Source organism: Natrix helvetica (assembly GCF_964273705.1).
Source record: "Natrix helvetica genome assembly, chromosome: 2".
NCBI lineage: Eukaryota > Metazoa > Chordata > Lepidosauria > Squamata > Natricidae > Natrix > Natrix helvetica.
In genome coordinates this window covers 100,325,403-100,339,856 of record NC_138552.1, presented here as the reverse complement: position 1 = coordinate 100,339,856, position 14,454 = coordinate 100,325,403, and the positions used below count along the sequence as shown (strand labels likewise).

Genomic DNA, 14,454 nt, shown 5'->3' with positions numbered 1-14,454 from the left:
TTCTACATGATGTTTTGTTTTATGAAATGGGAGTCGTTGAGAGGAATGGCTTGTAACCCATAGCTGTTCTTCACACCACTATTGAAGTTAACACTTATATCTGTCATGGATGCAGCACTGATTTATAACCATAAATGCAGTCCACAGCTTAATTATCTAGATGGAATGTTCTTATTGTCCAAAACCAACTCTATCACAATTCATTCAATTGTGCATCACAAAATGATGAGAAAACAAGCAATATTCATGCACAAACTAATCTGGACACATCAATTAAGAGTAAGATATTAAGCTAAGTGGCACAGTAGTGTTACCTATTACAACAGGGCATGCATAGTTTCATTATGGACTCAAGGTTGCACTGGCCAGCTCAAGTTACCCTACCTGAAATCTGAAGGGACCCAGCATAAAATAAAGAATTAGGAGTACAGCAAAAATTCAAGTTGATTTAATTTAAATTTTAGGTGAATGAATTTAAATGCAGTTACATGATTAGTCATTAATTTAATTGCATTTCTTTTCTGGTAGAATTATAACTGGTTTAGAGCCATTTTTCAATGTATGTGCAATCCTGTCAATGCATCTTCCTGAAAGCCATATTGCATTGATTTAAACTCTCTCCCTTGACCACATTAGTTGTTTACCCATATTTTAAAAGGCAGTGTTATAATCAAAGGAACTACTCTTGCCTATGAAGTCACCAGGAGTTGAGTTCCACTCAAAGGAAATATCTAGTAGGGAATCAATGCCAGGGCAACAGGCTCAAATGCTAGAAGAATCTGGTAGTGCTTCCCCCATCCACTATCCCAAAGTGAGATTCAGCAGCAAGGCAGGGCAATCAAAATGCATGGATTTCTCGCCCCAGGTTCTTCTGGGGATCCCACCTTCAATACTGCAAGACAAGTTTTGGGAATGATGAAGTGCACCCAAAATGCAGGGAGATCAGGTGGATGCACCTATCAGTTTAGTATTGGTAAGCACAGAAAGGAGAACATGTTATAGTCTCGCATAGGTGTGTTTTTAGTTTCGGAAGAATGAATGGAAAGACAGTTAAAGGTTATAGGGACATTAATGTAATGGAAGTATTGTCTGCCCTGGCAGAAATACAATGCATTAATGTATTTAAAAGAAAGGAATGTGTGCAGAAGACTATTGAAACAACATGATAAAACTGGTGAAATGTTTAGTTTCTGAAATGCTTCTTAATCTATATCATATGCTATAGAGTCGGAATAGTCTTTCTGAAATCTGAAATTATTTCTTCTGTTTTCTTTTATATTGGAGCCTCAATATACTCTATCAAGTACTCTAAATGAAATATGTACATGTCTGTTTCACTATTCCCCCCGAATAGCCTACATACAATAGCCATAATGACTCTGAAACAACAGAAAACTGAAGAAAGATTACTGGAAGAAGTATGTATATTAATAGCAGAGTCGACATTCAGTGTCAAGGATTGGTAACATTCTGGAAAACTTTCTCTGGTCTGTCCAACTTTATGCTTAAGAAACCTTGAGACCTTGGCACCTCAATTCCCAGAATTCCCCAGCCAATCATGCTGACTGGGAAATTCTGGGAGCTGAAGTCCAGAAGTCTTAAAGTTGCCAAGGGTGGACACCCCTGCTTTAGGGGGTTCTTTGGCAATGCAGAAAAAAACCAGATTTTGTCAAGAGAAAGGGAATGCAATTGAAGCCTGTAAGTGAATATTAGGAAACACATATAAAGTAATGGAACAGTAGTCAACACCAGAGTTTGCTTCAATATCCAGTTGAAGTCAATATGATTTGGAAACTCACAGTGAATGTATGTTGCATCGTAGGAATGTGATTTACTGGTGCTTCTGAAATGTAAATATCACTTTATAGCACAATTCTACCCAATGCTATGCAGAAGTCTACTCTATAATTATTTTCCAATACATACTACTAGGATTGCCATGTTAGCCTTCTGTAATCAAATTAACAATTCTCCAGACTAGGCCTTCTGTGAAGATACCAGTATTAAGCAAATTTGAGCACTGGGCATGTTTTTTTTTAAATAAAATATTTTTTATGCAAACCATTTTGCTTTTCATTCACGACAGTATCAAACGGACATGATTGCCAACGCTACGAAGGCTAAGAGAATAGGTTTGTTAGTCTTTGGCCTCTGGCTGCGCTCTATAGTATGATATAAATCAAGGCTAATTTTACTCCAGATTCAGGTCTCCAAAATAAATTACTGGCTTGTGAATTAAGAAGCTGCAGTAATGTTGTTGCTGGTGCCAAATTAAATACCAGACCTGTTTGTTTGAACTTAGTCTGCCCAAATGATGCATAAAGCAGGGCAAGAGGTTACATATTTGGGGGAGAAAATCATAGCATAGATGATTACTTTGTTCCTATCTACAGCATAGCACTCTGTTTCTCCCTCCTCCTGTTCCTCTCCGCTGAGGAATACATTTCACTTAGACAAGCTTCCTTCACCTGCCTCGATATGGTTGCTCTAGAAATAGAATCCTTCTAAGTGATTGGGCCAATCTGGAGTTTAAACAAATGCATTTGCTCTTATCATGTCCAAATTGTTTCTCCAACATGCCTCGAAGAAAGGCGGCTTCTATCTATTTCCAGCCGCATGCATATATATCTATATATATTTATATAACAAAAACCCATGCATGACGGGAGCCTGAGAAGTATAAACATGCTCGTCTTACTAATACTTAGATAAAAAACATGATAGGTCACTAGGCATACAGAACATGTTTATCTTTTTCTATCAGAGCTCATTTTACATTTGTATTCCATCCATATGTAAACTATAAAATTTAAGCACACGGGAAGTGATAATCCACTGCAAAGTCCTATTTTTGGTATGGATCATCCCAATTTAAAGTGGAAAAAAAAGTGCTCTACCTGAATATATTGTTTCAAAATTACTGTAATTTTAGCAGTGGGTATTACATTTTCTCTGCTTTTATCCACTTCCTTGATGGTCTAAAAATACCTGCTCTGGTACTTCAATGTACTTAACCCAGGATAATTCAGTAGCACATTCTCCTATACAAAGGACACTAAAACAAGAAACTCTTTGCTCTTGGACCCATCCTATTAATGTAAAAGATGCTTGCATAGAAGGACTTCCTGCCAGAATGGATCCCACTATGCTTCCGTCAAACCACTGTGAACATCTAGGAAAGATTGTTACACAAATCAAAACTATGTGTGTGCATGTCCATGTGCGTCTCAGTGAAAAGGTTGTTGTTAGTAGCAGTGATAGCTCCTATTTAAATTCAAGTAGATTCTTGGGTAATTATAGTCAAATGGAGAAACCTACAGTGATGTCTAATATTGGATATAGTTCTCTGTTTCTGAAAGCTGCATTATCCTTTAAAAAAACCCAAAACAATGGCAGGCTATTGGACCTACCCATTTTCTCAAGGTTTCCAAAATAAATCTCGTTTTGTCAGAGAGCAACTCATAAAACGCAAAGAAATAGAAGCCTCTTCAAAGAAGAAACGAGCATGTTTTGTTTCTAGGTTGGTATGCCAGTATGGATTTTTCTTTTTTCTTTTATCAGAGCTACGACAAGCAAGACAGGGAACGGTTGCAGTTCTTACAGACCGTATAGCCAGTCGCCATGAATCCGATGGGAAACAGACTATTAGAGACTTCTGCAAAATACTGTGGAACAGCAGTCACTAGTAACTTTTACAAAACTTGCTCTCAACATAACATAAAGGCACCATTGATATCGTTCTCATTTTTGAAATACTGTAAAAAAATTGCTACATATGGCACATAACACGTTTGTATATACATTATATATTTAATTTATAAAAGTTTTTCCCCCTCCTGTGTTTTTCTTTTTAAATCCTAATAGCGTAATTGCTAAAATAAAATAAATTGTTTTAATTTAATCATGGAGTATTTCATTATATAAAATAAAGTTTTACATGTGAATCTATGTGGGTTTTTTTAAAGTGTTTTTTTCTCTCTCTCTCTCCCCTCCTTTATACAGCGATGGGATCCTGGTTAGCTATTACACCGGACAATCTTGCTTGATATTCTTCCTGCGTTGAGAAGCGGCTGGCTTGGTTAGTCCTAGTGTCAGTGAGCCTATATGCAGCAGCTGATTCTAGGTCAGCGGTTGTAGCGTTTTGTATGCTCAGAAAAGGTGTGTCTTCACCTATCCTGTCGTCTTCTGTCTCACTCTCTGAGCTACTGTTCTCACAGCTCGTGCCAGTGTTCATTTCCAATCGAGTGGAAATGTGGCCATTGGGCTTTGTTCTTTTGGCCCTCCGACTGTTGACTAGTTTCTTTGGAGGCTCTTGTGTAGGTTCATATTCCTGCGTGGTTTCATACTCCTCGTCCTCTACCATCCTCAGGGGACTCGGTGGTAGGCTGTTGCTTTCATGGACAGGATTGTGGTGGTAAGAAGAATTGAACTGTTGTAAGTGAAGCTCATATTTTTCCCGCAGCCTGGGTGGGGTCACCAGCAGGAGAGGCCTCTCTTCTTCTATAAATGGACTGACAGCTACAGACGGGACAGACATTGTTAAACTGGAGACTTGTGGAGACATTTGTGAAGCTGGTGATTTTGGAGAACTTGGAGTGTGGAAATCTACAGGAGACATGCGAGCTGGCGTGGTCATGGCAGATACGTACCTAAAGAAATACACATAAAAAAATTAAGCTGAAGAATAAGAATGTGATAGAACTATGATGGTGGTAAGAAGTATTTATTCTTCCATGACAGTAATAAGAATTTTAATTCAGATGTAACAGCCACACATTCTGTAATTAGAAATGTGACTTCTATAAATAGCTACTAGCTACTGAAATGTAACTTTAAATTTCTAAGCTAAAATAACATTAAATGATCATTTATTCACTTCTCTTGATTTTCAACATGCAAACCCAACACCTAAAAAAATGGAATATTGGCAACACAACTCACTTTAATCTATGATTTATTCCAGCCTTGGAGTCTCTTGACATTTCTGAAGATATAATGGAGCTTCTGCTACTAACCATGCAGAGGTTTTTTTTTTTAAAAGAGTGTTTGACTCTCTTCCTTCTTTATTGTCTTTTAAAAAATATTTCCATCTTATTGCAAGCAACTGCACTGCATACAATATATCTATCCAAATTTTAGGATTAAGAAAGATTTTGTGTCCATTTGGGAATAAGACACAGAGCCAAGACGACTTTGGATGTTCTTCAACATTTCTTGTTTTGGTGCTCTACAATGTCAACAAGCAAAATTCAAATAGTTTCATTTTCCCAATTTTCATTCACTTTTCCAGGTTTTGTAGCTATTAAAAAATCCAGGATGAAATATAGATAATAAAAGCTATTGTAGAGAGTTAAATATTTAAACTCTAATGCTCACAGAATTAATGGCCTGTAAGTGCAAATAACTACAAATTGGTGCAAAAGGAAATGTAAGTATTGTAGAGCATCGGGACTCCACCTTTCAAACTATTTCTATAATAAAATAGTCAAACAGTACCAGTTGTATTGAGGAAAGTATGGCTTATTTATTTATTCATTTTATATTTTTGCACTCTCTGTGCTATTTTACCTCAACAATTAGGAATTAATGAAAGAACAGGCCAGCTTTGCTTTCCAGAAAGGAAACAAGATAATGCTGTTAGGTGAAGGAATGAGCCAATTCAGTCAAACATTCTCCACAATCCAGATAATTTGATCAGAAATTAATAGCATGTAAAACCAATATACAGTAAATATGTGAAGACTGTATTAATTCATGGATTATGGTATTGTCCCAAATAATAGAGTTTTGTTCACCTTCTCATCTTTATTTTGAAAGGAAGAAATGCTTTTAACTTGCCTGTCTGTTCAGTACAGGGTACGAATAGGTAATTTTTAAAAAAATTATTAAATGGAAAAGAGTGCAACTTCATTTAGCACTGCTTTTTAAACATTCCTTTTCAATTCTTGTCTATTTATATTGCTATTCTGGTTGCTTCTCCACTCAGGCTGTATATTTTCCCCACACTTCTAATATAAATCACACTCATTAATCACCATATGCTGCAGTTGTGAAGATGATTTTGGCCATTTTTTCATGCAAAACTAATGATACGTTCTAGGGTTAACCAGTGGTGACATAAGGCATAGCTTTAAAAACAATGAAGGAAAAATGCTATCATAAAAGCGCCAAAACACTATGAAAATGGCAAATTATTATATAAATATGAATATAAAAAACCTCTGTTTAGAATTTCTTGATTGAATATATATATATATATATATATACACACACACACACACACACACACACACACACATATATATATATATATATATATATATATTCGCGGGTGTTTGTATGTACGTCTTTGGTTGTTCGGGTTTTCTCCCACGTAGAATTGGAAGTATATTCACGACGTTTCGATGAAGTCTCATTCATCATCTTCAGGCTGCTGCTTCCGGCTTGGTGCTTCCGGCTTGGTGCTTCCAGGAGCAATGTGAGATCTCAGCCGGTTCCTCTTTTTAACTGCCAGTGGGGGTTTGTGCTGATTGGGTGGGAGCTTGGCTGCATTCTGATTGGGTGGAGGTGTATTCTGATTGGTAGGGGGCTTGGCTGTGCTCTGATTGGATGGGAGTTTGGCTGTGCTCTGATTGGATGGGGGCGTGTTCTGTTTGGGTGGGGGCCTGGTTGTGCTTGTGTTAGTCTGAGTTGCAGAGGGATTTGAGCTGGTGAGCTGCGTTACTGTTGTTTGGCTTCGTGTTTGTGGTCGTGCCACATCTCCGTGGTGGGCATCAGTTTGCTTCATGTATGGATTGGAGGGGTTTAAAGTGGCTAATAATGCAGCTGTGGTCTGGCTTCTGGTTTGTGGTCGGGCTTCTGGTTTGTGGTCATTATCGGTGTGGGTTTGGGCTTGCTTTTTGCGTGGATGTGTGATAGTGACATCCTGTGTGGTTTTCGTGAGTGTGGGTCTGGTATCATTCTTAGTGTTAGGGACTCGTTTGTCAGTGAGGGCAGGTTTCCAAATGGCTGGTAGGCGGGAGGTATCATCTCGTTTATTCATGCTGTGTGGTCGTTTTTCTATCTCAATAGCTTCTCTGATTATTCTGTTGTTAAAGTGTTCAATTTTGGCAATAGTTCTGGTCTTTTTAAAGTCTATATCATGTCCTGTGGCTTTGAGGTGTTGGACCAGGGAAGAAGTTGGTTCCTCCTTTCTGACTGAGTTTTTGTGTTCTTCAATGCGTGCCTTTATTCTTCTGTTGGTTTGTCCGATGTATCCCACCACATACATCGGACAAACCAACAGAAGAATAAAGGTGAATGAATAAACATGAATAAACGTGATGATACCTCCCGCCTACCAAACATCTGGAAACCAGCCCTAGCCAATAAACGAACACCACCCACCACCCAAGCCGTTACAATACAAAACAACAATGCACACACAGCCAGCACCAATCAGCACCAATCTACCAATCATGATACAACCACACAACCAATCATTCCACCCACTGAAACAAAGCCAGCACTCCATCCCCTCCCACCAAGATATACAGAAAGACGGCAGCTCCGTTCACACTTTAAGACCACAGCCTGAAGATGGCGAGTGCGATCTCGCTGAAACGTTGCAAAGACAATCTCAATCCTACACGGGAGAAGACCCGAATACAACAAAACCAGCACCCGTGAAAATCTACGAATATATATATATATATTCTTTTGTGCTTTTGTGATAGCTTTATATATATCCCAAAATAAAACCCACCAACCCTGATAAGATTTCAAGCTGCAGTTCTCTCTCTCTGTCAGGATCTGGATATGCCCTACAGTATTTCAGATTGGTACTCTTCTTAAGATCAGCTCCTGTGGATACCTTTCACTGTGCGGTGAATCGCGGTAAGAGTCCGGTGTCTCTCGTGCGTGCCGGAGAAAACTGTTGTATTCTCTTGGTCCAGCAATGCCATTGAGGCGACCGCGAGGTCCTGAGGGGCTTGCATGGCGGCTGTTCTCAACTGAGGAGCACACAAGGGCTGAATGACTTTCAGAGATTATGCTTTCGGTCCGACCATTACTCCAACTGACCACGAGCCGTTATGAAAAACAGAAGAGAACATTTTAAAATTCAAGAACAGGAAAGTGAAAAGAAAGAGTCTGACAGGGTCCTCTGTGTGTCTGTTGGGCAATAGTGTTTTACATTCATTATCTTGCTGAAGAATTGAGCTGATCATTCTTCCCTAACTGTTGGGAATATAAAAAGATAAACACTCAATCTTAAACTAACATCATTTTTAAGATTTTACTGTTATGACCAGGGGTGGTATTCACTTACCTTCCCTACCGATTTGCAAATGTGAGCATGTGTATGTGTGCGCTTTTGGCAAAAAAGGACCTAAATGGGATGCCGTAGAGCCGGGACTGGTGGGTGGTGGCCACCCACGATTTCCACTACTGGTTCAGGTGAACTCGTCTGAACTGGTAGAATACTACCTCTGATTATGACATAATGAACAATGCCAGAGAGTAGGACTATTCTATGTCAAGCAAAGCCAAATTATGTACACGAAAGAATAATGATGAGTAAATGCAGTAACTCATCATGGTTCAAATGCAGTACTAATTCTGTAAGTGCAAATTAATGGTGTGATATAAAGTCCACAGAAACAAGGCAGCAATTGTGAAGAAGCGGGCTAACATGTTGATACTGAGACCTGCTTCTTTTCAAAGGAAAAAACAAAACAGGGGAAAAAATCAAAGAAGCAAAGGAAGCTTAATAAAATAAAGCAATTTAGGACATTACAAAAAAAGTCCATCACCTTTAAATCCAAATACTTGTGTTTACTGTTTTTAAAACTTACTTTGGGGTTTCAGTTAAGAAATACATTGGCTTTATCTGAGCCTCCTACCTGTGGCTGGAAGTCTGGGTGACAGTTGTAGAATGATGTGTAGTTGAGGTATAGTGACTTGTAGAAAAAGATGCCTCAGTTTCTCTCTCAACAGCATGTTCACTGGATATTATGTTTTTAGATACATATTGCTAAACAAAACAGACACACAAAACTACTGATCAATTCTGTACTTCTGCCTTATATCAGGGATGTCAAACCATGGTAACTTTAAGACTTGTGGACTTCAACTCCAAGGGTTCCCCAGCCAAGCATGGTTAGGTGAGGACTTCTTGCTCTGATAGACCAGGTGTCACCGAAAAACAAAAACAAAAAAAAGTCTTAAAGTTGCCACGGTTGGACATCCCTGTTTTATATATCCATATGAAAGCATTTCAAAAATTGAAGTGGTAGTATTTCTCAAATTAGCTGTTAATACTTTTATTCTCACGAGAAGACATTTTCCTAGAATTAATTCAAATGAAAGTAGAGTGATTCAGTGGAAACAGTAGTTTATTATCTGCAGAATTCTTTCACCAAAACAAATATATTTTAATGGAATTCACAGGTAGGAATAGGACTATTACCGAGCAGTTTGAGTGGTAGATTTATTTTTCTCCTTGTTTTTGCTCACTGTATTTTTTGCAATCTTAATTGTTCATGACGTGTTTGAATTTTAATGACAGGGAGTTAACCTTGTTTTCTATGAAATGGATTAGGAATAGAATATTTTTTCTGTAATTTTATGAATTAGCCTTTCAAAATATTTAATTTGGCTGTCATCTGATGTCTCTGAAATAATGAAGAGACATCAAGTTTGCTTAGTGACTGTTACAATGGCAATGGAAAAAGTGACTTATGACTGGTTTTCCACGTCTGATTGTTGCAACTTCCTCATGGTCAGGTGATCAAAATTCAAACACTTGGCAACTGATTCATACTTATGATGATTAGTGACCAAGGATCACATTATCACCTTTTACGACCTTCTGATAAGCAAAGTCAACGGGGAAGCCAGATGGTCTCAATTTGAGGACTACCTGTATAATAAAAACTACTGGCAGTAGTGAATGTTTGATTTTGAAGTGGCTAAATAATTGGTCTAGCTTGTCTACAAACTGGTTCTTTCAGAGAATGATACACCATGGGAAATGTCTGCACTTTTTAAATATACAAAAAAAAATTATACTGGAATAGATAAAAATCTTGCATCCGATGAAACTGACAGCAAGACCCCTGTTGAATATTTAGGATTTTCCATGTTCAATAAAACTGATTCAGCTATAAAGTGTATATTGCTATCTGGGTACTGTATCTGCCTATGGGAACTTCCCCAACCCATTCTTGTATATTGATCAGGCCTTATTCTGTTTCAGTTCAGAGTGGACTGGTGTGGGGCAATAGTTCTGTGGGCGTGGATTGGTGGGTGTGGCATGGCTTGGTGGGCATGGCAGGGGAAGGATACTGTAAAATCTCCATTCCCTTTCCACTCCAGGGGAAGATTTCTGTTCAATCTCCATTTCCTCCCAATCAGCAAGGACCCGGGAGGCAGAGAATAGAAGGGGGTGGGGCCAGTCAGAGTTGGTATTTACCGGTTCTCCAAGCTACTCAAAATTTCCGTTACTGGTTCTCCAGAACAGGTCAAAACCTGCTGAATACCATCTGTGGTGTGGTGTGGTGTGGTGGTGGTGTGTGTGTGTGTGTGTGTTGGAGTGGGAGGGAGAAAAAGAAAGAGAGACAGAAGAAGAGAGACAGAGAAAAAGAGATAGAATATACATACTGTATGCATATTTCTTCTGAGACGGAAGCTTCTGAGAATATGTCCTTATTGCTATTGCTTTTGTCCTAGTCAATAGACATGAATCCCATTCAATCTGGGATAGAACAACTTAATCTAAAGGCACAGACATTTCTTCTTACTTTGCTGAGGAAGATAATAGAACTACCTAAACTATCATACATATGTTGTGAGTCACCCGCAAATATTCCTTCATAGTGATGGATTTTGCTTTTTCTTGAAATAAATTTAGGCTGTGGGTCCTGAATGCATTTTGAAAGCAGAATAAAACCATGAGCTCTGTTGAAATGAATGCAAGAGAACCAACACCAGAAATTGAGTTAAAACAAGCGAAGATCTGAATTATCTGCTTTTCATATTGAATTTTCTCAATCAGGAGAAAAGGGTTCACACATTCACTACACCACTGGGATTCTTTTGACAGTTTTATGGGTTCAGTTTTGTGAGAAAAGGCTCAGATGTGGAATATACAAACATTATTTTAGATCCAAAACAAATAAACAGTAGATTGTACACCCAAGGTCCACACAGAATTCATAGAGTTCATTATAGTTTTAAATTTATATTTATCAGTTAGATAATTGGCAAGGTAAACTTACATGTACATACCCAGAGGAAAAAGAACAACAAAGCTATTTTAGAGAAACATATTCATTACCAACCAAAGGAAAAACCTTAAATTACAGATTTCAGCAACAATTTCAGCTTTATACATTATTTTTTTCCCAAAATAAGAATGGTACAATTTATAATCTGAAAGTTTAGAGACCTGTCTCATTAGATCTCTAAGTTGAGTGAAATTTGTGAACAGAGAAGCACCACAAAAATTCCTTTTTTTGCTTAAAACCACTCTAATTTCAGATGATTTCTCCAGCACATCCATCCTAGCCCACATTTTCCTTTGATATGCTTTCTACAGCAATGCACCCTATCTTGCTACAAGAAGGTTCTGAAGACAATTTCATCTGGTTTTTACTTATGGGTTGGAACTAGCACTGCTACTATAGTTACAAAATTTTTGTGGCCCCAAATGTTTTATGCAGAAAATTGCTCCTTTAATCTTTGGTATCTCACAAGCATAATGTGAAAATCAATTTATATCTCAACTCAGTGACACCAACAGATTTGTTTGTATACACACATATGTGCATACTGTATACATATATACAAACAAATATAGGTACGGTATATCTGTGCATGTTCACATAGCACTTAGTAAATGAGCTTTTTTAGTACTTTATTCATAAAGTACTTTTATAGTCCTGGTATTAGCTTTTAATATATTTCTGTTTAGCAGTAGTTTTTTCAGTTGTATTTTATTATTTGCATTTATAGCATTAGAGTGAACCACTCTTCTATTTATTGATTTCAGTAATGTTTCTTCCTTTTAATTTGAACCTTATAAACATCTCATAAAATTATACAAAATGCTGTTTATAGATAATAACAATAAATAGCAAATTAAAATGGTTTCTTTTGTGGATAATAATTTCTTATTATTGCTGTTAGATTTTTATCCAGTGTTTTCTACACATAATTCAAGATGGTGAAAATACTTAATATACTTGCCTCCTATTTTCCCCACAACAAACAACCCCACCAGCATCTAAATATAATTTCACAACTGTTTTCAGTTAAATCAGCTATTGCCATTGTTTTGACAAACTAAATGTAAGATATGACCCGGCTGAGCCTTAAAGGAGGTTCAAGCACATCATCAGTCCCGAGTTCCTTTGTGCTCACAAGAGACCTTAGTCCAGCCCACCTTGGATCCATTGACTCTTATCTACCACATATTTGCTTTGACTGTTAGTAGTTCAGATTCTTGCAGTGAGTGTTACCAAGCAATAAACCTGTATTCATTTGAATTGCCTTGCTTCCTGGTTTCTTCTGCCTTACAACTAGTGGGAGAATAACTGTTTTCAGTTAAATCAGCTTGTGTTACCAAGCAATAAACCTGTATTCATTTGAATTGCCTTGCTTCCTGGTTTCTTCTGCCTTACAACTAGTGGGAGAATAAGATAGTGGTACTATTTTTGAAATTGTTAAAGGGACTAAATGTCAATCACATAAATACTGATGAAGAACTGATGACCAACAAAGCTTGTGCGAAACTTACATTCACCAGCTGGACATTCTCTGGCGGTGGATGAGGATGGTGAGGCCCATTTGCCATGTTGACCCTGTGATTGCGTTCTGATCGAAGGCCTTGCCTGAGACGGTCATGCAACTTTTTTCGCTGCTTCCTGAATTTGAAATATGGATACATTTTAGTATTCAAATAGTTGACTAAATAAAATAGTTCTATAAGCCTTATTGACCATAGCATGTTCCCATTATAGAACTGAATGTTTAATCATTTGAAGGTTCAGAAATACCAGGAGCTGATGGACAACCAGTACTAGACTTTGCCAAAGTTACAAGAAGATTTGTTCACAAATCACGTTTCTGATATGGTATCTGGCATCTTGAAACTATACCAATCTCATCCAATTACATCACAGTATCATATGAAGATGCTACAGAAAGCAGATTGTACTCCAGTGGTTTATAATACATGGAGTCAAAGGCAGGTTATCAGATCCAGAGGAGTAGAATTTTCTAGGAAAGTAGCTTTTTTGCCCTTTCCTGTATTTTCTGGCAAAAACAGCACACTGGAAACCTTATTCCCTATGGCTAGGTCTTTGTAATATATCCGAAACAGGGACCCTTTGGAAGACCTTATTTTGAACTCCGCAGCTAAGTGGTTGCCTGCCAGCAACCAATAATGTACAGCTGAGGGCTGTGTGCTGGTTTTTTTATAGCTTATTTGCTAGGCAGTTTACTTTTGATGGTAAAGGTAAAGGGGGGAAAAAGTAAGTTCTTCTAAAATAAAAAATATCGGAAACAAAATGGTTCTATCCCACATGGATTTAAGACACGATTTTGATTCTGAAAGAGGCAGCAATTACTGGCTGGAGTTTTTCAACTAATTCGTTTATTAAAAATGCTGAATCACTCACTGACCTCTCCTGCCCCTTGGATGAGAGAATGTTACATTAGCTGCACATTCAACTGGGCTGAAGATATGTGCTTGATGTTAGTCCAAACATACAACAGCATCCACTCCATATATTGATTTTTCTTTCAGTAGAGAGGGAAGAGAAAGCTCCTTCTCTCTGACCTGCCCAAGACTGGAAATAAGGCCTCCCTCACCCACCTAAATGAAGTTGCCTCCATTATCTCCATATAGAGAAAGGAAAATAACACCCCACTTTTGAAGAAGACTAAAGTTAGCAGGTATCCCTCCCTTCAGGGACAAGATTTTGAAGAAAGAAGAGGCAGTGTTACCTATTCCTAAAAGTCTTGTCCTGACATCATTCAGGAGAAAGGAAGGGTATACGAGGGGGAAAATATAATTACTGGGCCAGATTCCTGCTTTAAACTCTCAAACTGAGATATTGAACTAGCAAGATTTTGATTTTCCCAAATCTGGGGTCAGCAGCATTTTTAGACTTAGTATTATTTAATAATTATTATTTTGGCTAAGATAACATCAGAAAGGTGGTTCTTGTGGGGGGGGGGGAAGTGGGATACTTAAAAAATAAATAGGAGCTTCAAACCTTAAGCAGGCAGTCCTTAAACAGTTACAAAGCTAGAACAGGACAGAAAAAAGGACTTATGACCATTTTTCATACTTATGACCATTGCAGCACCCACACGGTCAGATGATCAAAATTTAGACGTTTGGCAACCTATTCATATTTATGACAGTTGCAGGGTCACGTGGCCCCATTTTGCAACCTTCCAGCAAGC

General features: G+C 37.9%; 1 protein-coding gene across 7 annotated transcripts in view; it reads right to left on the bottom strand.

The window, feature by feature from the left end:
- Nucleotides 1–3,539: 3,539 nt before the first annotated feature.
- The window catches only part of NRG1 (neuregulin 1), a gene marked incomplete at its 5' end in the record, with an annotated part of 167,354 nt that continues 156,439 nt past the window's right edge, over nt 3,540–14,454 (bottom strand). For all 7 annotated transcript variants that reach the window (XM_081943213.1, XM_081943214.1, XM_081943215.1 and 4 more), the window contains 4 exons: nt 3,540–4,649; nt 7,853–8,056; nt 8,883–9,013; nt 12,779–12,905. In XM_081943213.1, coding sequence (XP_081799339.1) covers nt 3,995–4,649; nt 7,853–8,056; nt 8,883–9,013; nt 12,779–12,905 — 1,117 coding nt within the window. In that variant the 3' untranslated portion in view covers nt 3,540–3,994. The remainder of the gene's footprint in view (nt 4,650–7,852; nt 8,057–8,882; nt 9,014–12,778; nt 12,906–14,454) is intronic.